This window comes from Giardia intestinalis, chromosome 4 (assembly GCF_000002435.2).
Source record: "Giardia intestinalis strain WB C6 chromosome 4, whole genome shotgun sequence".
Taxonomy (NCBI): Eukaryota; Fornicata; order Diplomonadida; family Hexamitidae; genus Giardia; species Giardia duodenalis.
The window spans coordinates 2,217,876-2,241,039 of NC_051859.1; the positions used below are offsets into that span (position 1 = coordinate 2,217,876).

The window sequence follows — 23,164 nt, forward strand, 5'->3', positions numbered from 1 at the left end:
CACCAGATCGTGGCCTGCCCCCAGCGGGTGGGTGCCACCGGCCTCTCAGTGCACAGGCCTCAGTTAGGGTGCAAGCAGGAAGAATCGCATCGAGTGCTGTGCCATCGGAGCCCGTCTCCGGTGCATTCGGAGGCCTCGGGATAAGCTCGTGTTCGACTCTTGGCCAGTCCGAGGGCGGTTGTAGACAGCAAGCAGGGGCTCCTCTCCACCGGTGCAGAGGGACGACCAGGGGCCCAGTGCAATCGTCGGTACCTGTGCCTCCGTGTCTCGGGGAGTGCAACGCAAGCTGGAGATCAGGCCAGCCCGGCGGCCAGAGCAGAGCAGAGCCCGACACAAACGCAAGGCGGTGGGCGTGGGTGTCATCCAGCAACTGCATGGATACCACAGCGAGGAGGTCAAGAAGTGCAGGGACGACCTGAGTTTCATTCATCCTGGCGGCAGGCCAAGGAGAGGCACACTCGCGGCTCGTATGGCCCTAAGCAGGCCGGATCCTGGAGGCCGACCGGGGACCGCGCAGGGCTCTGGATGCATCACTGGAGAGGAGCTCCTCGTTACATTATCCACGACCAGCCATCGTTTCCGGACGGCCAGGAAAGAGCGAGGATTACCCGCATGATCTCTGGATCGCGCTCAGATAGCTCCAGCAGCACATCTACACGAGCTACATAAAGTAACGCGTTTACTACCTAAGTACACAGCTAAGTCTACGCCTTCCCGCGGCAGAGGAACCACCAGCAAAGGAATCCGACAAGACCACCTACAATAACAATCACAGCAACAGAGATACCGGCTATGGCCCCCGTGCTGAGGCCGCTCTTGTTGACGCTTCCACCAGTGCCTACTTCTGATTCTAAGCATATGACTGAACTGCCAGATGACGACACACATTGCTTGCATCCAGAGATCTTCTCTGAGCACTTCTTGCATAACCCAGCAGTGGTATCGTCACCGTTTTCCTTGTAATACCCAGTGGCACAGGTCTTGCACTTGTCAGCCGCATCTGCAGTCGAGCACGTAGCACAAGTAGAATGACATTCTGCACAGTTGCCATCACTTGCTGCTAAGCCATTGGCACATGTCTGACACTTACCATTGCCTCCCTGTGCATTACTACACACCTGCTTACCAGGCTGTCTATCTGTCTGATAGCAGCCGCCGTCCTTGAGGAAGTAACCCTCATTGCATTTTGTACAGGCCCCACTTGTGATTGTTGCACAGAAGGCTACTCGTGAACTGGCCGCACAGTTGCCGTTCAAGGGGGCTTGTTGAGTGTTCTTGCACTTTGAGCAATATGCAGTTCCTCCTATCTGAGCCCCACACTCTGCGCATCCATCGTTTGTAGAACTCACGCTGCACTGGTCCATGCACGTGCCCCCATTGACAGGAGTATTAGTATCTGTATACTGAAGCATTTTCCCAACAGGACAGGCCGTGCACTGATTGTTGGCCGGTCCAACGCACTCAGCGCACTCAGGGTTGCATGCCTTACACTTCTTGTCAGTATCTCCGTAGTATCCGCTGATGGCTGTGCAGTCAGGTACGCATTGGTTTGTAGGGGTGAGGTAGTCGCCATCATTACATTTAGTGCAGATTTCGTTGTCTGTTTTGGGGTTGTCACAGGTCTTACAGTTGGGAGTATTGCACGGCGCTTCTGGGTCCTTGGTGCACTGCTTCGTGTCAGTGTTGATGGTGTAGCCCGGACGGCACGTCTTGCACTGCTGGGCGTTGCCCTCCACGCAGGTCTCACAGCCCTCGACGTTGCACGGCGCTTCTGGGTCCTTGGTGCACTGCTTCGTGTCAGTGTTGATGGTGTAGCCCGGACGGCACGTCTTGCACTGCTGGGCGTTGCCCTCCACGCAGGTCTCACAGCCCTCGACGTTGCACGGCGCTTCTGGGTCCTTGGTGCACTGCTTCGTGTCAGTGTTGATGGTGTAGCCCGGACGGCACGTCTTGCACTGCTGGGCGTTGCCCTCCACGCAGGTCTCACAGCCCTCGACGTTGCACGGCGCTTCTGGGTCCTTGGTGCACTGCTTCGTGTCAGTGTTGATGGTGTAGCCCGGACGGCACGTCTTGCACTGCTGGGCGTTGCCCTCCACGCAGGTCTCACAGCCCTCGACGTTGCACGGCGCTTCTGGGTCCTTGGTGCACTGCTTCGTGTCAGTGTTGATGGTGTAGCCCGGACGGCACGTCTTGCACTGCTGGGCGTTGCCCTCCACGCAGGTCTCACAGCCCTCGACGTTGCACGGCGCTTCTGGGTCCTTGGTGCACTGCTTCGTGTCAGTGTTGATGGTGTAGCCCGGACGGCACGTCTTGCACTGCTGGGCGTTGCCCTCCACGCAGGTCTCACAGCCCTCGACGTTGCACGGCGCTTCTGGGTCCTTGGTGCACTGCTTCGTGTCAGTGTTGATGGTGTAGCCCGGACGGCACGTCTTGCACTGCTGGGCGTTGCCCTCCACGCAGGTCTCACAGCCCTCGACGTTGCACGGCGCTTCTGGGTCCTTGGTGCACTGCTTCGTGTCAGTGTTGATGGTGTAGCCCGGACGGCACGTCTTGCACTGCTGGGCGTTGCCCTCCACGCAGGTCTCACAGCCCTCGACGTTGCACGGCGCTTCTGGGTCCTTGGTGCACTGCTTCGTGTCAGTGTTGATGGTGTAGCCCGGACGGCACGTCTTGCACTGCTGGGCGTTGCCCTCCACGCAGGTCTCACAGCCCTCGACGTTGCACGGCGCTTCTGGGTCCTTGGTGCACTGCTTCGTGTCAGTGTTGATGGTGTAGCCCGGACGGCACGTCTTGCACTGCTGGGCGTTGCCCTCCACGCAGGTCTCACAGCCCTCGACGTTGCACGGCGCTTCTGGGTCCTTGGTGCACTGCTTCGTGTCAGTGTTGATGGTGTAGCCCGGACGGCACGTCTTGCACTGCTGGGCGTTGCCCTCCACGCAGGTCTCACAGCCCTCGACGTTGCACGGCGCTTCTGGGTCCTTGGTGCACTGCTTCGTGTCAGTGTTGATGGTGTAGCCCGGACGGCACGTCTTGCACTGCTGGGCGTTGCCCTCCACGCAGGTCTCACAGCCCTCGACGTTGCACGGCGCTTCTGGGTCCTTGGTGCACTGCTTCGTGTCAGTGTTGATGGTGTAGCCCGGACGGCACGTCTTGCACTGCTGGGCGTTGCCCTCCACGCAGGTCTCACAGCCCTCGACGTTGCACGGCGCTTCTGGGTCCTTGGTGCACTGCTTCGTGTCAGTGTTGATGGTGTAGCCCGGACGGCACGTCTTGCACTGCTGGGCGTTGCCCTCCACGCAGGTCTCACAGCCCTCGACGTTGCACGGCGCTTCTGGGTCCTTGGTGCACTGCTTCGTGTCAGTGTTGATGGTGTAGCCCGGACGGCACGTCTTGCACTGCTGGGCGTTGCCCTCCACGCAGGTCTCACAGCCCTCGACGTTGCACGGCGCTTCTGGGTCCTTGGTGCACTGCTTCGTGTCAGTGTTGATGGTGTAGCCCGGACGGCACGTCTTGCACTGCTGGGCGTTGCCCTCCACGCAGGTCTCACAGCCCTCGACGTTGCACGGCGCTTCTGGGTCCTTGGTGCACTGCTTCGTGTCAGTGTTGATGGTGTAGCCCGGACGGCACGTCTTGCACTGCTGGGCGTTGCCCTCCACGCAGGTCTCACAGCCCTCGACGTTGCACGGCGCTTCTGGGTCCTTGGTGCACTGCTTCGTGTCAGTGTTGATGGTGTAGCCCGGACGGCACGTCTTGCACTGCTGGGCGTTGCCCTCCACGCAGGTCTCACAGCCCTCGACGTTGCACGGCGCTTCTGGGTCCTTGGTGCACTGCTTCGTGTCAGTGTTGATGGTGTAGCCCGGACGGCACGTCTTGCACTGCTGGGCGTTGCCCTCCACGCAGGTCTCACAGCCCTCGACGTTGCACGGCGCTTCTGGGTCCTTGGTGCACTGCTTCGTGTCAGTGTTGATGGTGTAGCCCGGACGGCACGTCTTGCACTGCTGGGCGTTGCCCTCCACGCAGGTCTCACAGCCCTCGACGTTGCACGGCGCTTCTGGGTCCTTGGTGCACTGCTTCGTGTCAGTGTTGAGGGTGTAGCCCGGGAAGCATGTGTCCTTCCCGCTGTCCTTTGCCAGCACGGTTGCACAAACTAGGAGAAATCCTACCAACATTAGCCGGAGTTCGTGTGCTACTGCTTTTTCATCAGGCTGATGTGTTGCCGCGAGCAGTGAGAGGCAACCGCTCTTGCTCTCTTGATCAGTTGGACTGGAGGAGGACGAGATAGGAGCACACCCATCGGAGGCTAGTTGATAGTGCAGTTCCCCTTGACTTCGATAGGAACAGGATCGGTGAGGGCCAGACTCAGATCGCACCTCTCTTGTGGAATGATTGTTCGGGGTGCACTCCTGTACATTGCTGTCGCTGTGCTCGTTGGCTTCCTCTGCAGGGGCAGGGCGTCCCGGTAGTAAATGCGTCACATTACATCTGCTCGCTCCATGGCCTCTGCGGCGCTATTCTATAAAGCTGCTGATTAGAGATCTCTAAGCGAATGCTCTCACTGGTCACAAGGGAGCAGAAGATAGACCCCAATAACTTTCGCTTCTCATCTGACCACCACGAGCCTGTTGCTTTCCATCCACGCCTCTCTTCCCCCGGACCGGCCTCGTGCTCCTTCGTCCAGCGCACCATATTGGAGTACACAGCCTCCTGTGCTGCCTGGCCGCAGGGTCCGCTGACGTGTGGGCCTACTCGCCCCAGACCCCATTGCAGAGCCAAAGGCTTCAGCGGAGAGACGTGCTCAGGTGCACCGCCAGACAGTGTCTCGGCGCCCCGTGACCACCTGGATCCATCCCCGGAGGTAACAGATGCAGCTCCGCCCTATGAGGGGGAGAGCGCCGGCGGCTGACTCCGCGACTGCAGTGCTCCACATAGGGACAGCCGGGCCATCCTCTGGCTCTCTGGACGGCAAGCGTGTGCCGAGCAGGAGGCGTCGGTGGACCGTGGCCCTCCACAGACTGGGTAGGTGGCCAGTGCCGGGGCTCGTCAACCATGGTGAGCTAGCTGATCGGGTGTCTCCCTACCGCATGGCTGGGACGTACAGAATAGCTCTGGACAGAACGCCAGACGCGAAGGAGCCGTCTCGCACAGGGCAGCCCCACGCTGCGGCCTATTTTCATTTAACCCCGCCTCGCTTGCCCGCGCCCCGGATGGCTCTTTCGTTCCAGTTCACCCTGTCGCAGACCCCCGAGGCCCTCACGGCCTGCGTGCGGGTCCCGGCGGGCGTGCCGCCGCGGTCGCTCGAGGTGACGGTCACCGACCTGTGCATCACGATCTCTGCGCCGGAGCGCTACGTCTCCAACATAGACCTCTACGACGCCGTCCAGCTGGAGAACGCGCGCTGCAAGTTCAGCGACGGATGCCTCGTGGTCCACCTCCTGAAGAAGACCCCGGGCACGTGGGCTGCGCTGGAGTTCGACGGGAGCCCCGAGGAGGCCGCGAGGCGCCGCGAGGAGTCCTATGCGCGGTATGATGCATACGTCCGGGAGCAGGCCAGGAGGGAGGCAGAGGCCGCGGCGGCCGAGAAGCGCAGGCAGGTCGACGCGGACATCGAGGCCCGCCAGCGGCAGGCCGGCGAGGAGCGGAGGATGCGCGAGCAGCAGGTCTCGGCTCTGCGGCGGCAGGTGGAGGAGGCCCCGGACGAGGCGCCGAGGCCCCCCGCCGACCCCGAGGCCCGGATGCCTGCGGTGCGCACAGAGAGCACGGTGGTCATCGAGGCGTCCTTCACGAGGCGCACGGTCGCCGTCCCCGCGCGCGACGGGCGGGACATCTACGCAGACGGGCAGCTGGGGCCGGTCGCAGGGGCTGCCCAGCATCCGCCCCCCGGCGAGGCCGACGTGAAGGCCGGCGAGCACCGGCGCCGCCTCACCCCGTACGAGCTCCTCGACCAGGCGAAGAGGCTCGCCACGCGGGGCGTCGGGGCAGACCTCCCGGCCGCCATGGAGCTCGCGGGCCAGGCGAGGGAGCAGCTTCCCCTGAGCATGGACGCCGTCGTCCTCTACGCCTCCCTCTCCCTGCGCGAGGGGCGCTACGAGCAGGCCCTCGAGGCGACGGACGCAGGCCTCACGGTTCTGGGCGGAAGGCACCCGCTGCAGCAGAGCAGGGAGCCCCCGGTCTACAGCAGGGAGCTCCGGAGCGCCGTCCACGCGCTGAGGGGGGCAGCCCTGGCGCAGGCGAAGCGGGTGCGCGAGGCCCTGGCCCACACCGAGGCTGCGCTCGAGCTCACCCCCGACAACGAGGGGCTCGCCCGCGACGCCCACCTGCTCCGGGAGATCGTCGCCCAGGTGCTCGCGTAGCCGCCCGTCTGTAAACTAGCCGGCCTTAAAAATCGCGGCCATGGACGGCGCCCCGCACCTGGTCTTCCACGCGCCCGTTGGAGAGGCAGACGCGACGACGGCCCTCACCAAGCAGCTGGCAAACGCGTTCCCGGGCCGGCTCTCTGTCGACGTGACCTCCTCCCTCTCGAGGCCGCTTCCCGAGCGCGCCCTGCTTGTCGTCTCTGCGGGGCTGGAGACCCTCAGCCAGGCAGACGTCCAGGCGATCAAGGGCCACAGGCGCTCCGGCGGCCCCGTGCTCGTCATGGTCGCCGACGCGGCCCGGACCCGCTTTTCCGAGCACGCCGAGAAGATGCTCAACGAGCTGGGGATCTCGGGCATCAGGGCAGACCCCGTGATATCCTCCGTCCACACCCCCGGCCTGTACCACCCGACGCACCTGCTCCTCACCGCCTCGTCCTTCGTCTGCTCCTCGCTGCTCACCAAGCTGGAGAAGGCGCGCCCCGCGGCGGAGGCCCGCGACGTCTCCGTCGTCTACCCCTGCGGGACGTCGTTCGCAGTCAACCCGAGCCTGGCGGCCGTCGTGCTCTCGTCGGGCGACAGCGCGTTCCCGCCGAACCAGCCCGTCGCGGCCGCCCTGCGCGAGGACGGCGCCGCGAGGCTCGGCCGGTGCGTGGTGCTCGGCACGTCGCGGATGTTCGCCGACGGCTTCCTCGCGAGGTTCGACAACCGCGCCCTCTTCGAGCTGGTCCTCCAGTACCTCCTGCGCCACCCGGACGCGCCCGCCCTCGCCTCTGCCGCAAACGTGAACGAGTCCCTCCTGGGAGGGGCCGAGGAGTCCGTTTACATCCCAGACACGCAGACGGTCGCGCTGAACATGCGCGCCTGCCTGCACGCCCCCGACGCGCTTCCAGACGACTTCACAGACCTCCTGGACACCGTCCCGTCGGCGAACCCGAGCATCCTGCCGCAGGTCTCGGCCCTGTACGAGAAGATGGGATTCAGCAGGTCGGAGCCCACGCTGAAGCTGGTGAACCCCAGCTTTGAGAAGCCCACGCCGCCCCTCATCCCGGCGGTCCACTTCCCCGTCCTCCCCGACCCGCCCGGGGCGCCCCTGCTGGAGCTGTTCGACCTGGACACAGAGCTGGCCAGCGAGCAGACGCGCCTGAACAAGCTCGCGTCCAAGTGCACAAACAGCGACGTCGAGTTCTTCCTCCGGCAGGCCGGGGACCTCCTGAACATAGGCGGCTCGCCGAAGGAGATCCTGTACCACGTGCTTGTCTCCACGGTCAACTTCAAGAAGGGCATGGCCGGCAAGTGAATGGTGCCCGCGGGCTCAGTAGTAGTAGACGGCATACAGGTTGGCGATGCAGATGATGTCGTCGTTCTGGTACACGTGGCGGAGCTCCGCGTCGGCGTCGGCGTCGAAGTAGCACTTGTTCTCGCTCCGGATGCCCTGGCCCTTCTGGCCGATGATGGTCACGGAGACGCAGATCTTGAACCTGCTGTCCGAGATGAGCCGCACCTTGGCCCGGATCTCGTCTGCGAGCTCCTTGGACACCTTGGCGCAGTCCTCGGAGTCGTACTGCCGCCCGCGCAGCCGCCTCTCCACGATCTGCTTCATCTCCTCGTGGGCCTTCTGCCGGTCGAACCTTTTGGCCGGCGCCGAGGGACGCGCAAGCTCCGTGATCTCTGTTCGGATGGTATCCATTTTTTGATTATAAATTATGTCAGGATTGAGTAGCTATGAATACCATGAAGGCGGCAGAGTAAAGAGCATGCACTCTGTGGTACCTATTCTAGTACGGTAGAAGTTTAGGGCTCGTTCGGCAGCAGCACTGTCGCCATAGAAAAGAGCGATTCCCTTCGGAGATTCCTGATACGTATCTGGTTGTGCAATGCTTCTCGATTCAACACTACGCTTGAGCTCTTGTATTCGAAGCTTTTTGAGGGAAACCACCGTACACGGATTTGGAAGGTTGTCTGGTATAAAGCAAGCTATACTCCTCTGCGCATCTGAAATATCAACAGATTCTGTACTAATCTCGCACTTTAGTGTGTAATTCATAAATTTGGTATCATTCACCGTGCTAGCAACACGCGTTGCGTCTTCGTGGTTCGCACAGACTAGAAGCCAAAAGTTGTCATTTCCAAATCCCTTTGCACTAGAGCGAATAATGGGCCCCTTGCTGCGAGACAGAACACAGTATTTATTCCATGCTAAAAGATCTAGAAGCTTAAGAGACGCGAGAAACGAGTTCAGATCTTTTGCCTGGGCTGTATTAGCACCTTTTAGTCGGATACATACGACCTCATTAGAGTGAGGCATAATGTATTCTCTCGAGGGTTGTCCATAGGTGTATCGAGACGGTCTACTCGTCGCAGATCCCTCTCCAGATGTATATGTTACAGTGCTTGGAGAGGTATTCCATGCTTGATGAGGCCTGTGCTTCCGATAAGCAGAGTTAGTGTTATAATAATGTGCGTCACCTTCTGGTCGCCCAGGGCCGCTGGCCGTTGTGCTGAGGTGATTACTATAGTTAGCGTAAGTGTTATGACTATGCCCGCCATAGCTGCCATATGATGGTCCATGCGCATGGGGCTGATGAGATCCATGAGATAAGTATGGACTGTGCATGGAGTGGTCTATATCCTTGGGCACATGGATCACTCCATACCTTAGAAGTGCCAAAGCTTGGCTTTCTGTGAAGTGTACGCAATTGGAGAGATGCTTCGATTTGATAAGAAACTGATAGACGGCATCGTTTGGCTGTGTTGACGAATTGATGCTAATGTGGAATGGGTACATTATATTAACCGATGTCTGCAGAGACACGCGGTATGTGTCCTCCTTTTTTTCTTGTGCTGGCATATTGCTCACAAGATTGGTGACACTGCAGGGTATTGTTTCTATGGAAAATTTATTTAGAACTAATGGGAAAGCATTTGATTGACCTTCTTTATTGGCACGCTTTTGTTGAAATATATTGTGCAAGCTTTGAGTAAGATCGGGAGCCATTATATTCAGGAATACAGTGGCTCTCGGTGTCATCGGCCACATGGATACTTGCATGGGTGGGACATACTGGGTAAAGCCTTTAGTAAGAGATGGATTGTCAAAGAAGTTAATCAAGTAACTAGGAGACTGGGACACGACAGGCGCCTGAGTAGCAAGCTGGGTTTTGGGAGGATGCGCCACAGCAAACTGGTCGGAAAAGTAGGCTAGCCCCCGATCTAGTTCGCTAATTGATTCAAATAGCAAAAACGATAAGCCATGCAAGGAGTGCCTTATCCGCTGTACCTTCAAGTCAGGGCAGTGTTGAGACAAATATTCTTGAGTTACATATCTGTCTGCTTCCACTCTAAGAATTAGAGGGCTGTCCATTGTCTCAAAGTTGGGTATAGTTAGAGTATGGGACATATAAAAGTACAGATACCTCTCGAATGAATCCCTGTACTTGGACAAAAGAATTTTGAGGAGCTCTATGGTTCCGTCGACTGTTTTTAGCGTTATTCCTGTTTGTGATCGTGTCATGCTACTAGATGACTGGACCAGGGAGCTCTGGTGACTAAGTAGTGGGCTCTGCTTGAGCGTAGGCTCAATTCCAACGTCTCCAGACACGCTGCTGTGGTCCTTCTTCACACGCTTTTCATGTTGCTTCGCTGTCATGACTGAAAAATTAATGGTCGTCTCAATTGCGCTCACAGTGTGCAAAGTTGGAGACGTGGTAAGTGCAGTGAGCTGAGTATTTAGGGGATGCGAAAAGCTACTTAGAAGAGCAGACTTTGCTATATTCATTACGACAGCTGTTGAAAGAAAAAGAACAGGAAACTTGTAGAGTGGCGACTTGGACAGGGAGACCTCGGTGATAAGGGCGTGATAGGTATCGATATTGGAGGCGAGCAACAAGGGCTTTTGGCGAAGTATCCGCATACTGGCATCTGCATTGGTGTAGGCGTTGGGGATAGCCGTGTAGATAAAGTCTGCATAATCAATATACTTAGAAATGAGCTCGTTTGTCAGCGAGAGAGAGCGAAGCTCTTCGTCTGTAATTCTACAGCGAGGGCGCGTCCGCTGGTGTTCTTGGACCGACTGCTCCGATGAGCCTTCACTATACGTTACCCGGCACACTCTAAGGACTCTATTATTAAGATCCACTGATGATAATCGATCCATGTTCAAAAAGGAAAGCTCTAGAACAATGAAGCTCATTTAATTTTAAACACCCATTCAGACTTTTCTCAAACGAAGTCCTAATATCAAGAGACTCAGCACTGCACATGAGATCTGTTACCGGGTGCATGCTGGTGAGGGATAGCCCTATTGCTCATAGACAGACTGGCTAGCTCTTGGCTTTCCTATAGACTTTTCAAAAAATAATTGCATTGTTGGCCGCCATGAACGCTCACACCGATTTCAAGCCTCCAATTTTGGACGGATCCGGAGTAAGTAATCCCTTTACATGTATCATATGTAGACTCAAATTCAATACTTTTGAAGATCAGCGGCTGCACTTCAAAACACGATTCCATGCAGAGAATTCCCACCGCAAAGCCAAGGGCCTCCCCCCGCTGACAAACGAAGAGTATATGGAGCTATTAGAACAGCGGAGTGCAGCTACGCCGCAGCCAGTCAAGAAGGTCAAATATATCTGCGAGCCCTGCGGAAAGTTGTTTTCATCGCAAAATGCCTACAAGCAGCATGAGCAGTCCACAAAGCACCGAGAAATGGTTATGAAGTTGTGTAGAGAAGGACCTCTACGGAAACCTGTCCTAGGAACTGATGCACAGCTTGGCGACGCAGTTGATGATGGAAACGTGCGAATAAATTTAGAGATGGCCATACAAGAAATCGTCGATTCCATTCCAACGCTTCCAGCCTTTATCGGAGATGACGAGGCCGATAAGTGGGAAAAAATTCAGAAGGCACTTCTCGCTGCTAAATCGGAGGATCAACGCGACGACATCATCTGGGAGAGCATTATTTCCAAACGCCCCGTTCGACCCGACAATGAATGTTTGTTCTGTGACCATACAGTGGACCAAGCTAAAGATGACTGGTTTACGGAGTTACTGAAGCACATGGAAATACACGGATTTATCATCCTGCGAGCCAATTATTGTACAGATCCACAAGGCCTGGTCAACTATATGAGAAAGGAAATATCCCTTACTTGGAGCTGCCTGTTATGCGAGAGGGGATTCAGATCTGTCGACGCTGTTAAGGGGCACATGCGTGCTGCAGACCATTGTATGTATGAACTTAATGATCAAGCATACGAGTTCTTAGGCTATTATGATCATTCTCCAAGCTATCCGGATGGATTCATAGAAGAGGTTCATACTATTGCAGAGACGCCAGAGGAGCTAGAAAGCATGCTGTCTGAGATACGGAGGACTATGTGGTCTTCATCGCTACCCATTATTGGTCGCACGACTGCTGCTGGGCGCGTTGTATCAGTCAAAGACTACGAGAAAAACTATGCGCCCCAAGTTCCTGACTGGGCGGTGGAGAAGTATCAGCGTGCACAGATGCTCAAGACCCTACCCTACTATGAACGCGAGATACTAATGCGCAATTTAACAGAGGCACAGAGGGAAACTGCGTTAGAAAAGGCTCGTGCAGAGGCTGGCCAGCGCATCCAGTCCTGGCTCAAGTCTAAATGGATGGTCGTTAAGGGGCAAATCCTAGGTCCCTTAGCACGCTATGACCCGCGTGTGCAGGCTCGAGATGCAATGAGTGCAGGTATCAACCATTATAAGAAGTTCTTCAAACGTTCAACCTTGCATATATACAACTAGCTAGCGTTACTCCGCTTGTTTCCTATCTCTAAAATAGAAGTAAATGGTCTCTTCTGTCAGAAATACGAGGAAGGTGGCCGTTTCTGCCATGCCTATGATCATCCCGTCAGTTCGAAACTCACTGACACGCTCCTTACTACCTTGCTGCTGTGTGGTTACCTCGTTAGAGACTGCCGCGATGGTAATTCGTTCAGTGCCTGTCGTCCCTCTGGAGTCCAATACATAGAGCGGTTCGTATTTGCTCACCTTACACCATGTGGAAACAGACGCTCCTGTCTTATCTACTGCGCAAACTTGGCGCGTATTCAGACCTAAAAGGAATATTCCCGAGTGAGAAAATCGCGAGCAAAGGACCCGCGCGCCGTTCAACGGCAGCCGTGCGAAGGACTTAAACATCACGCTAACAGAGGTATCCTGTTGATAGACGACATCATAAGCAATGAGAGACTGCCTACAAACTAGGTATAGATTGCTACCAGAAAATACACCTGAAACAGGAACATCGACATCAATACAGGTCTCAAATAGCAGCGTGGCCTTTTCTACGTCAAAGATAAATAGGTGCGATGCACTCGTGCATAGAACGCCAAGGAGTTTTCGACCCTTGACAATCCCCGACAGAAAGGCTTTTGCCCCATAACATTCTGTTTGATGGAGCATCGCCAAATAAAGCATTGAGTCTGCCAGTTCTGCAAGATACACAGCTCCACCAAGCGTGGCTAAGGCAACGTGCTTCTTTGGTGCGTCTGGAAGAGCATGTAGGACGATGATGAGGTCGGAATCTGTAATGGCTTCCCTTTGGTCTAGAAAAATGAGTTGGAGAGGTTCTATGGCGGTACCAGGGGTTTCTTCCTGCTTTTGAGAGTCTAACTCCTTAATCATGTACACGCTGCAGCCGTCTGAATACAAAAGAGTGTCCTGGAGGGCAGTACAAAGAGTACATCCACGAATGAAAGTGATGGGCCGAGAAAACCCAGTAGGGCATACAACACCATTAAAGTCCATGACTAATTTACCCAAAATTTTAAAGGCTAAAAGCCTTGACATGGGACGCACTCCCTTCCGGTGACACAGTTGAGGGGTGCAGTGCCGGCTGGCGTTGCGCCGAGATTAATGTGTGTGAATGTTCCGATAGTGACACTCTTATTTAAAAGATCTGCCTCCCTTTCAATCAAATTAGGCTTGGTTGCAGTGATAGGCGCAGTTTTATCATGAGGCCGTAGATTTGATTTATAATCCGAGTATGCAGTGGGATGGTTACTGGGATGTTGAGGATATACTGTCCTAGATTTAATTTGGGTCGAGGTAGGATTGAGGTAGTCTATCTGATCTGCAGTTGCAGCCCGTGTGCGAGCAAGGTTGCTATGTGGGCGAGCATAATAGTCACTATACATATGGTTAATGTTGCGGGAAACAGGGCGCCGCTCATTGTTCATCGGTACGTCCTCCTTCATCCTGGGTCGGTGGTCAGAGTAAGCCAGAGATGGCCTCCAACGACAGTTGGACTCTGGCAGGTGCTCCAGTCTTGTCTGCTCGCGGCGCATCTCACATAGCTCTTGCTTGTTCGGAACATACCTAACGTGTGTTGTGGCCCCCCACCCGGTCATGTCTGGGTGACACATGCGATAGTTAGAAGCACGGAACCTTTGCCCGGCCTGCGACGTTCGAGGAAACGTTGCTGTGAGATCTGGATATGGATTCGGCCGAGAAGTCACAGTTTGTGCCCGCTCTATAGCACGCTGACTCCCAATAACCGTCGGCACCGGGTCTCCTCTCTCTGCTGCATCTAAAAGAGGGTTAATATGGGTGTAAGAATTCGACATGGGAAGCTGCTCTGGTGGCGGATGAAATGATGTAGGTCGGATCATGTAGGAGCGGGGAATAGTCCTTCTGCTAACATCTTCCATGCTTATGCCCACATTATCAGTTACCGGCTCACACTGCAGTGGCGGGCACGGACTCATTGTCTGTTGATTCCACTGCGGCACATTATCCGCTGCGTCAAACGAGCCGCATCCACACACCCCGTGAAAGGGATATGGGCACCCGGGTGCATGCCTAGGCTCAACACAATCCATACAGCCACGCGCATTAGCACAGCACAAAGACCCCGCTTGCATTTTTTTCTACAGCATTCCGCGCATGCACTCCCAAGAAAGGTTATAAGCGCACACATAGACAGCCCCAGTTTACAGTCAAGTGGCAATGCCTCCACAATCGATACCCGAAGAGCTTATTCTTTTGCAATACGCTTTATCAACTCTTCCTTTAGATATCGAGCATCTGCGGGATCACCGCACTCATAACAAGTAACACCATCTTCCCACTTTGTCGATACAGCGTACTTCTGGATGACGGGTTGAGGCTTGTTGTATGGGCAAAGAGAGAACCCGTCATCGAATGGCTCAAAGAGCTGATCCTTCTTAGGGGTCACGTCCAGAGTTGTTCGGCCACGTGTCCCAGGAACTTCCTCATTCAGTCTGAAGTTTGATATTCGTCCAGGCCAGTGACAAAGGCGAGCTGCTGGAGCAACCGTGGTATGGAGATCCTCGCGTCTATACACGGTTGAGGCAGGTCTTTGATACGCTTCGTGGCTCTGAATACAACAGATCTTTGTTGGGATAGTGTAGGGGTCTCCACGCAACAACCCCACGCACCCCATGGAGTCTGGTCCAAACGCATGTGTCTCGCAGTTCTCGCCAGGAATGGGATATTTAAAGTACCTATCTGGACCGATACTATCGCAATGTGGAGGTACTGATGTATGTGCTAGCAGGGGCCTGACCGGTCTGGAGAAGCTCTTGCAGTCGACAGGTCCAGGCTTCCTCCACCCAGGTGGGCACTCAACATCAGCAGCGCATGTACATACACCTGCGGTATATACTGGGCAGTCTGATGCATGCTGTGGTCGTTCAGAATAGGTGCTTCTGATGTATTCTGTCGCTTGTCTCATTTTTAATTGGCGCGCTTACAGACTCAACAACGTTTACTGACTCACTCACAAATGATAGCGAACGCGAACTGGCGCATAACTGCTTGTAGGACGCAGCTTGTCAGATAGGATCGCTGCCGGAACTAATCCTCTGGTTAATGTTGCAATCTTTCTATTAGCCATATCGTTTAAGGCGTACTTATACGTTTCATACAAATAAGGGCACATAACATTATCTCTATCAAGCGCAAGCTTAAACACCTGAGTGGGGACCCTGCTGCGTGAAGACGAAGAATGCAACACACGGGTGTAGCCAGCCTGGTAAGAGGGATCAGACTCAGTCAGCAAAGATTCCGGGAGATACTGGTTGTAGTTGTCAATACAAGAATTGCTCCCTTCTTGTAGGTCAATGCCATGTCTGTGCGATGCAAGGTTGGGTTTGCCTGTAATAGGCCCTGTCCAGTCGACACCAATCACATTAGAAGGTCGCTGAGTTCCATATGCTGTCAATTCTTGAGTGCTTGAAGTACGCACAGGGTCGTTAGTGCCAAGCGGATGAACACACGAACAACTTTTCATTTTACTCCTATCACTCACCCCTGTTTCAAGCTTCCTTTGGGCCTCCAAATGGCCAAAACCCATTTTGGACTCCGTTGCGGCCGCTAACTCCTGCTGGCTTAAAGAATGTGCCGCAGAAGGAGTTCTCCTTTTGCAAAATCTCGAGGTATTCCTTTGTATAATCTCTTGGCTCCCTCAGCTCGAAGGAATTTCGAAAGCCCCAGCCATATGGCGGTTCCCTCTGCGGGATCTTGTGTGGGACGATTACCCTTTCTCCTTGATAGGTCCTCATAACGCAAGGTAGGTCAGCATATGGATCTCTTCCGTAGAGCTCTTTTGGGCGATGACGAGTCATCCGAGCTTTGCATTGAGCTCTCTCTTGCTCTGATATGCGGAGCATGTTACACCAACATTGCGGATCATCAGTCCACGCTCGATCACACAAGTGAGGGGAATGGCCCGTATCTCTTTGATGTGTAGATAAGCTAGAAGAGTAACGAGGCTCTAATCCCATGGGATCACGCCACATCTGCTCTCTGTCGAACATGTATGCCAAGTTCCGCGTCTGTGGAGGCAGATTGGTAGTAGGCATCTTATTTCCAATACCACAGGTGCAATCTTCGTTTTTATAGTACAGGCAGTCCCGTGCGTGCATAGATAGGTGACGGATCTTCGATCTGTTATACGCGGCAGTGCTCATTCAGGTCTCCGGTAATCTGTATCTTTTTGCTGCATTTACTAATAAAATTAGGCTTCTATATAAATTACATCTCACGGACTACATCCCCAATGGGGCAATGTGCCCTACGGAATCCGCCATCACGCTCTGGATGCGGCGACATGCTATATCCATAGACTATCTGATTTTTAGTATCAGCATAGAATGCCTGATAGCCTTTTCGCTCAACACTTGATGGAGTCTGACTTACTGGTGAAGAGCTCAAGCCCACTGTGGCCCTACTAGGCTCTGGGTTAGATTGAGATCTCCTTGCCACCAGCGCTCGTATGGGCGGCAATTGAACATCAGGTTTGACTCTAGAGTAGCCCGCATCCAACTGTTCAAAGATGCTATGTTTCTGCAACGACCTTACTGGTTTTCCAGGATTGGTGCATACGTTGATTAGCTTGGCGTTGGGAGTTTTATTATGTTCTAGGGATTTTAAGGACATTGAGGCAGAGTTAGAACGACATAGTCGTGGAAGCTCAAAAGTGTCGTTGAGGGGCGAGCAACTTGGCGCATTTCGCTGATTGGAATAACTTCGAGATGGGATTGTTGTGGTATCTTGACCGGCGCTGTTCTTGACAGGCTGTGGAGCAATCTTAGCTTGTACACTCTGGTTTGTAGTATGGCGCAGAGCCCGAAGAACAGGATCAGCTGGCGTCTGTGTGATAAGCTTCATAGCACCATTATTGCACCCGCTTACAACACGCATTTTTATTAATCTTTAGGCGTTGCTTTTGAAAGAAGTCGTAATGGCGCCTCCTTATGTAAAGTATATCTAAGTGTATTATGCATTAAACAGAGTCAGTCGATGAAGTTAGTTATTAGGGCAGTAAGCGTTTCCTCTTTATTACTGTCAATTAAAAGCTCCATTTCTCGTTCTAGTGCAAGGCTTTGTTGTCGCTATGCTGTTATTTAAGGCACTTTGCAATCTATTAAACATTGTGATTAACCAACAACCCATAGGATCTTCCTACAACTTGTGGAAGAATTAAGTTTACAAGATAGATACTGTAGGTGACATGGGCAGGTCCTTGTACTGATGGACAATATCAGGCACTAGGCTATCTGATAGGTCGCTGAGGGTCTCGCATTCGTTAGGAGTCCGTGGAGCTTCCGCAAAATTGCCCGAACCCGGAGGCGGTATAGCAGACGAGGAACTGGGCATTTCGTGCGCTGCACTATGCGTGACGCTGCTGCCAGTTGCAGAGGCAACAAGAAGACTTGTTGATTCCAGAAGACTTATTCCACTTGTTCCCGCACGTGCATCAGTAAGATGGCTCAATCTTATCGGACTCTGCGGGACCTCTATCGTGTATCTGGTTACAATCTTCTGGGATAAGTTTTGCTTGTCGGTATTTGTATACCTGCTTGTTGTCCTACTCATGTTTGTCTCTAACAGCTCATCATCCCCAGACATGGAACACGGACCGACTAAGTCTTCCTCACGAAGAGTACTATGTCCGGGCCAATTGATACTCTTTTGCATGTAACTTGAAAGAACCACGCTATGTGGCAGGGCGCCTGTGACACTGGTGACCAGCTGCTTGGGGGAATCAGAAGGGGGGTATACACCACTTTGGTGTGAATTACTTGCAAGAGAGCTTGCCGTTAGGAGCGCTGAGGGAGGTGGAGGAATACTTGCTCGGAGCGAGGTGTTCAATGCTACAATCCTACCTGTGGGCGTAGAGTAGTACTGGATGGGGTGCATGTGGTAGAAATATCGCGCTGTGCGCGTGCTGAGAACAAAGACAGACAGGAACCGCTTCATTAGAAGAATGGACACTTCGCCAACTATACCTGGTATCGGCACAAGGACGCATCGATTGTTTGGATTGGCAAAATTGATGAAGTTTGGAAGCATCGATGTGTTATTGGAATGGCATGATGAGTTATGCAATACCTCTGGCTCTGCCGAGTCGTATGCAGCAGACCTAGATCCTGAAAGGTTATTAGCACGAGCCGTCGACGAATCTATACCGAGCCCTATCTCTTGAGTGCTAGTCTGCATGCTGTATGCTTGGGTAAACAACCCCGAAAATGAGAAGTCGTATCCGCAGCATGTGCTGATCCAATACTTCACTAATCCTAAGCACAGGGATATCAAGCTTGTTCGGCTTCGCAAGGGATACAGCCCATTGACAGATAGGTAGTCTACAAATTCTTGAAATGAGCGGCATTGCAAAGCCTTTTGTCCAGTGTACAGCAAATTCATATCATAAACAAGCCTGATTTTATGTAGAATAGCAGTCATCATGGAAGATTTGAGCGCAAACGTTTTAAGGGTGTTCATAGCTGCAGTAAGCAAGCTGTATGCTAGACCATGTAGGACCGACCCCTGCTCTGTCTTTATACTAAGATGAATAATAGAATCATAGCAACTTGACTCAGTCATTATGGTAAAGAACTCTGTGTATTTATGCTCCTTGGCTTCATTGGAAAGCAAGAGCAAGAGATTTAGCATTTTCAACTTAATAAATATAGAGACGGCTGGATCAGAAAGAAGTAGGGCTGTTCGATGAATAAATATTTTAATCGTTTGCAGATATTGCTGAGCCTGATCTATGAGAGACGGATTAATGGTTGCGCGGTTAGGAATGGTGATCACTTGAAAAGATGGGTTGTCGGACTCTGAGTTGTGAGCTAGTGTCTGAAAGGTGTTGTGAGTAACGTGTGCGCATTGAAAGTCTGATCCAGAACCCCTTTGCCCTAAAGTTGGCATAAATGGAACCTCATCGTCTACCGTAGATGGCATAAAGTGGGCATTAAATAGGTCCTGGAACGTTTGCTCGTCGTTTTCTTGAACTCTGTTCGAGTGCTCAGGTATTGGTGTTAGCTCTGTTTCAGTTAGAGACGGGGGCTGCGCACTTTCTCCGGTTGGGGTGCGTAGTAACGGGGTAGAAGAGCTACTACTATCTATAGATAACCGCATGGTCTCGTAGACCCTCATATCTGTAGAAACAACGCTCTCTGCGGGGCGTTTTGTTTCAGTATGCCGAGGAGGCATCATGGGCTTTTGGACCTTGAGCTCCTCTTTGTCAAGGAATACATCTGGACTAAGGGCCTTGCTATAGCTGATTGTGGTAGGAAAGGGGCTTATTGACCGATTACTAGGACCAACGTCACTTGGCTTCCTACATGGCCCGCTTTTGTTCGTTAAAAAGACAAAGGACCCTTGAGATAGTGTACTGTCCACGCTGCCTGAGAAACGCCTTTCCTCAAAGTCTTGGGTCAGATCTATTTGCTCATCTTGCTGCAATGATTCTCTGCTCATGGTAATAATATCCATTGCTAGGGAAAACCCCAGAGGGAGGGTCTCCATCAAGCATGTGATTGCTGTAAAGAACGCGTCCATCGCTCTGTCATCTAATTCTGTAGCTGTTTCTGGGACAGAGTGTGTATCGAGACACTGATCAATGCACAGTTGCCTTCGCTGATAATCTCCAGGGTATTCTCTGCTCGCAATTAGAATAGGTGTACATGACCGTGACGTTCTGTTAATAACTCCCCAGCTAGTTTGCAGGGTTTGAGGCAGGGGACAGGGTGCATAGGTCAGGTTTTGGGCCAAGCTTGGGGTTCGGCTCCGTTGCTCCATATGTGCACTCTCCTCATCTAGGATGGTCAGCCGCTCACAAATAGACTGCTTCTCGTTTCGTGGGAAGGCAAGAGTTGCTTCTAAGGACCTGAGTTTATCAGCCAGCTCGAGGGCAGACAATTTACCATAGCCGACTATTTCTGAGTAGTTTTCAGAAAGATATATATTCAGATACTTTAGAAAGAAGTCAGCAATCTGTATATTGTGCGGTGAAAGCAGCTGCTTAAGTACGGCTCCAAAATTTTGGACCTTGGAAAAGGAATCTTCAGAAAACATGCTAGTAATGATATGGGCGAGGATAGTATAGCCTAAGTTGAGATTCTGTGTAAAGGACAAGTCCCGAAAAAAATCAGAGTATGTTACTAAAATTTCTGGATTATCTATGTGTCTGAGTGGCTTCAGAAAGGCGTTTAAGTTGCCAGTTGATGAGCTACTGAATTCTTGCAGCTTATGGAAATTTTGGGAGAAGATAGTCAAAAAGGACAGCAAATGCAGGGACAACTCATGGGCGCCATCCCCCACGAAGCTAAAAATTAAGTGAAGACATTTGTATGAAAACAGTTCATCAATGCTTTTGCTAGATGCCGTTATTATGTTATCCGTGAGCTCTCGTAGCTTTACGTTAGCAGCAACCTCGTCTCCAGCGGTGTAAAGCATTATGATTTCGTTGATAGTGTCTTTAATTGGGAAGAACTCGTCGCTCTCGAAACTGTGCTCGCTGAGAGCTGTCGAGGAACTAATCATTGAGTGGTACAAAATTTATTGTCAGAATTAACATACACGCTGTTCCTGTTAATGGCACTTCACAAGCCAGCTCCTACAAAGTACAGAACGTTTGAGGCCTCTAATACACTAACTAATGATTCGCTGTCATTCACAGTTTACTGGAATACGGCCCCTGCTTCCTACGTTGTCGAGCTGCGTAGTCAAAACTTCTGTTTACCCTTACCCAGAATCACTGCAGATGTGAAGTCATAAAAGAGGTCTGCTTCTACCTGGGGTTCATCTGGAGTAGCCCCAACAAACCCAATGTCTTGCAAGGTAAGAAGGTCATCCGATGGCAAGGGTGGAAATGTGAGAGGAGAGCCCTTATATAGCCTGATATCTTTATTCAAGCATTTGCTAATAGATTGCCGATCGTAGTCAGTCAGCCCAGACACGGGGGTACCAAGGTCTGAGATGCGCGGGCCTCCTGACGAGGGCAGGAGGCATGTGGTAGAGATAGCACCTCTGTGCTGGTGCCGTATCATATCCTTTATTGCCGCTAGAGATGTCGAGAGAGGCACCCGGACAACAAAATTTAAATAAGACCACGAAACAAGCTTAACGGTCAGTGTTATAACCCTGTCATATTCCTCGGGTCTAATTGCTGTGTATTCAAAGGGTGGCCGTTGAGAGACAAACGCCGGAGCCTTTTTCGAGGCATCTTTCTTGGGAGGCATTTTAAATTTTGTGTCAGAGTTCAAGCTCGAGCGCATGATCCACGTGCTCGGGGCCTGGATTGTGGCTGAGCCGTGCTTCCTGGCCGCAACTTAAACACATTGAGAACAGATTCTATTTGTATGGTGTCATTTCCCCCCAGCTTGAATGTTTGAAGGATGATCAGAGGAGAAACAGCTATTCCCAGTCTACTTCTGAAGAACCACAGTAGCTCTTTTGAGCTTACAATTTTCCTGTTATGGAAAGCCTCAGAAAGAAGAACCCTCATGGACTCCCCGCGGGCGCGTAACTTCTTTATCACATCCTGGACAAATACACTACACTCTGTGTGTTGGGCTTGTATCTCCATTTGTGCCTCAGTCGTAATGAACCCATTGTCCTTGTTACACTGTTTTTCGCTAAAACTTGAGAGTGGCAGTGAGTTGAGAGCAGTAGTTGTGTACCTCTGGTCGTCACCTGTCTGAAGACACGATAGGGAACAGCTGGATTTGGCTACAGAGCTAGTGGAAGCGGGCCTCACGCACTGTTTTGGTAGCGGCTTGTCCGCAGAGAAAGCTTGATGCGATGAATTGTGTGGTACGTTCATATAATTTGGACTGTATGCTCCAGTGAATGATGCCTTCATATCCACTTCTCCTGTAGGCACACTTATGGTTGCTCTCCTGCCATGCTGCGGAGGCTTTAAAGCACACTCAACAACAGGTATCAAGGGCCGCTTACAATACATTGCCGCGGTGCTGCAGGGACGATTAGGAAGTTGAAGAGGAACTAGATATTCCTGACAAGACAAGAGCTTCAGGAACCCTTGATAAGACATTAGCTGATGAGTTGAACCGTCGTTGGCACGTTCAGACACCACCCTGAAAATATCTCTTGTCAGCTCTTCGCTTACCTCTATATCGGTAAGGTCCCTCACCGCTGAAACAAAATCTGCTATAGTCAGATAGTTGTATCTTCGTCTATCTATTCTTCCAAAAAGAGCACGCGGCGAAGAAATGGCTGTAAATCTCTCAGCAAGATACAGCATGACTAACGACACATTTCCATCGAGCTCTGTATTGTATGCCAATCTGTGCTCGGTCCCATCGTGTACACCTTCTTCTCTAAATTTGATCTTCATGTCCGAAGCAGACTCATCAAATGTGATAGTCTCTTCTGCTGCCACTGGGGTATTAGAAGATTCTAAGGGTAACTCGGGCTGATGCTGAAGCAAGATGTTAAACTCGTGAATGGACATATGCTGGATCCGAGGATCACTCTTGAGTTGTTTCCAGAGGTTACTCCAGGCAGAGTTTGAAAGCATGATACCGCACCGTGTACTTAGAATATTACGTAGATGATGCTCATAAAGGAATTCTGCTCCATGGGTACACACCTTGTAGAACTTATAGACCGAGCACCCCAAGCTATGCATATACCGGACCAGTGCGCGCCTAACTGTGTCGACTGTAACTGCTGTTTTATCCTCCTGAGAGACAACAACTGATTCTATGCCATCCTCTAAGAAGTGCTTGAAAAGGTTATAATCCATCATGTTTCTTCGCCTGCTATTAACAATACAACCCGACTCGTTGCAATCTACATATCTACTGAACCAGCTACTCACCTGCTCCTCGGTGACAACCCCGCGAGGCAGAGAAAACCGGTCACAGTACTGAATGAAATCGTGCACGGAAACATACCCGTCTCCATCCATATCAACTGCTTGAAACAGTCGAAAAGTGGAGCTTGTCTGTTCAGTCAGTTTTTGCCTCAGAAATACGAGCAGCGTATCAGATGACTGCATT

The 23,164-nt window shown here is 52.5% G+C and overlaps 15 protein-coding genes across 15 annotated transcripts; 3 read left to right on the forward strand and 12 right to left on the reverse strand.

Moving 5' to 3' along the window:
• Window positions 1-704: 704 nt before the first annotated feature.
• On the reverse strand, window positions 705-4,169 carry GL50803_0050225 (VSP; the record flags this gene model as incomplete). The annotated part of the gene is made up of 1 exon (XM_038046139.1): window positions 705-4,169. The coding sequence occupies one exon, from the start codon at window positions 4,167-4,169 to the stop codon at window positions 705-707; it is 3,465 nt and encodes a 1,154-aa protein (XP_037902082.1).
• Window positions 4,170-5,204: 1,035 nt separating this feature from the next.
• On the forward strand, window positions 5,205-6,350 carry GL50803_0060815 (uncharacterized protein; the record flags this gene model as incomplete). Its single annotated transcript, XM_038046244.1, has 1 exon — window positions 5,205-6,350. The coding sequence occupies one exon, from the start codon at window positions 5,205-5,207 to the stop codon at window positions 6,348-6,350; it is 1,146 nt and encodes a 381-aa protein (XP_037902083.1).
• Window positions 6,351-6,390: 40 nt separating this feature from the next.
• Window positions 6,391-7,650, forward strand: GL50803_0040995 (IFT complex B; the record flags this gene model as incomplete). Its single annotated transcript, XM_001705328.2, has 1 exon — window positions 6,391-7,650. The coding sequence occupies one exon, from the start codon at window positions 6,391-6,393 to the stop codon at window positions 7,648-7,650; it is 1,260 nt and encodes a 419-aa protein (XP_001705380.2).
• Window positions 7,651-7,665: 15 nt separating this feature from the next.
• Window positions 7,666-8,040, reverse strand: GL50803_0017371 (Tctex-1 family protein; the record flags this gene model as incomplete). Its single annotated transcript, XM_001705326.1, has 1 exon — window positions 7,666-8,040. The coding sequence occupies one exon, from the start codon at window positions 8,038-8,040 to the stop codon at window positions 7,666-7,668; it is 375 nt and encodes a 124-aa protein (XP_001705378.1).
• A 33-nt stretch (window positions 8,041-8,073) lies between these two features.
• Window positions 8,074-10,542, reverse strand: GL50803_0093693 (uncharacterized protein; the record flags this gene model as incomplete). Its single annotated transcript, XM_001705322.1, has 1 exon — window positions 8,074-10,542. One exon carries the CDS (start codon window positions 10,540-10,542, stop codon window positions 8,074-8,076), a length of 2,469 nt encoding a protein of 822 aa, XP_001705374.1.
• Window positions 10,543-10,727: 185 nt separating this feature from the next.
• Window positions 10,728-12,131, forward strand: GL50803_0013007 (Zinc finger domain; the record flags this gene model as incomplete). Its single annotated transcript, XM_001705321.1, has 1 exon — window positions 10,728-12,131. The coding sequence occupies one exon, from the start codon at window positions 10,728-10,730 to the stop codon at window positions 12,129-12,131; it is 1,404 nt and encodes a 467-aa protein (XP_001705373.1).
• A 6-nt stretch (window positions 12,132-12,137) lies between these two features.
• GL50803_0017374 (uncharacterized protein) lies at window positions 12,138-13,136 on the reverse strand (the record flags this gene model as incomplete). Its single annotated transcript, XM_038045923.1, has 1 exon — window positions 12,138-13,136. The coding sequence occupies one exon, from the start codon at window positions 13,134-13,136 to the stop codon at window positions 12,138-12,140; it is 999 nt and encodes a 332-aa protein (XP_037902084.1).
• A 26-nt stretch (window positions 13,137-13,162) lies between these two features.
• On the reverse strand, window positions 13,163-14,251 carry GL50803_0017375 (uncharacterized protein; the record flags this gene model as incomplete). Its single annotated transcript, XM_001705320.1, has 1 exon — window positions 13,163-14,251. One exon carries the CDS (start codon window positions 14,249-14,251, stop codon window positions 13,163-13,165), a length of 1,089 nt encoding a protein of 362 aa, XP_001705372.1.
• A 113-nt stretch (window positions 14,252-14,364) lies between these two features.
• GL50803_004692 (uncharacterized protein) lies at window positions 14,365-15,084 on the reverse strand (the record flags this gene model as incomplete). Its single annotated transcript, XM_001705319.1, has 1 exon — window positions 14,365-15,084. The coding sequence occupies one exon, from the start codon at window positions 15,082-15,084 to the stop codon at window positions 14,365-14,367; it is 720 nt and encodes a 239-aa protein (XP_001705371.1).
• A 45-nt stretch (window positions 15,085-15,129) lies between these two features.
• On the reverse strand, window positions 15,130-15,642 carry GL50803_004690 (uncharacterized protein; the record flags this gene model as incomplete). The annotated part of the gene is made up of 1 exon (XM_001705318.2): window positions 15,130-15,642. One exon carries the CDS (start codon window positions 15,640-15,642, stop codon window positions 15,130-15,132), a length of 513 nt encoding a protein of 170 aa, XP_001705370.2.
• Window positions 15,643-15,667: 25 nt separating this feature from the next.
• On the reverse strand, window positions 15,668-16,321 carry GL50803_004689 (uncharacterized protein; the record flags this gene model as incomplete). The annotated part of the gene is made up of 1 exon (XM_038046117.1): window positions 15,668-16,321. The coding sequence occupies one exon, from the start codon at window positions 16,319-16,321 to the stop codon at window positions 15,668-15,670; it is 654 nt and encodes a 217-aa protein (XP_037902085.1).
• Window positions 16,322-16,385: 64 nt separating this feature from the next.
• GL50803_004687 (uncharacterized protein) lies at window positions 16,386-17,054 on the reverse strand (the record flags this gene model as incomplete). The annotated part of the gene is made up of 1 exon (XM_038046116.1): window positions 16,386-17,054. One exon carries the CDS (start codon window positions 17,052-17,054, stop codon window positions 16,386-16,388), a length of 669 nt encoding a protein of 222 aa, XP_037902086.1.
• A 285-nt stretch (window positions 17,055-17,339) lies between these two features.
• GL50803_0013700 (uncharacterized protein) lies at window positions 17,340-20,681 on the reverse strand (the record flags this gene model as incomplete). Its single annotated transcript, XM_001705316.1, has 1 exon — window positions 17,340-20,681. The coding sequence occupies one exon, from the start codon at window positions 20,679-20,681 to the stop codon at window positions 17,340-17,342; it is 3,342 nt and encodes a 1,113-aa protein (XP_001705368.1).
• A 182-nt stretch (window positions 20,682-20,863) lies between these two features.
• GL50803_0013699 (uncharacterized protein) lies at window positions 20,864-21,379 on the reverse strand (the record flags this gene model as incomplete). The annotated part of the gene is made up of 1 exon (XM_038045723.1): window positions 20,864-21,379. One exon carries the CDS (start codon window positions 21,377-21,379, stop codon window positions 20,864-20,866), a length of 516 nt encoding a protein of 171 aa, XP_037902087.1.
• A 20-nt stretch (window positions 21,380-21,399) lies between these two features.
• Window positions 21,400-23,163, reverse strand: GL50803_00101260 (uncharacterized protein; the record flags this gene model as incomplete). Its single annotated transcript, XM_001705315.1, has 1 exon — window positions 21,400-23,163. One exon carries the CDS (start codon window positions 23,161-23,163, stop codon window positions 21,400-21,402), a length of 1,764 nt encoding a protein of 587 aa, XP_001705367.1.
• Between the last annotated feature and the right edge of the window lies 1 nt (window position 23,164).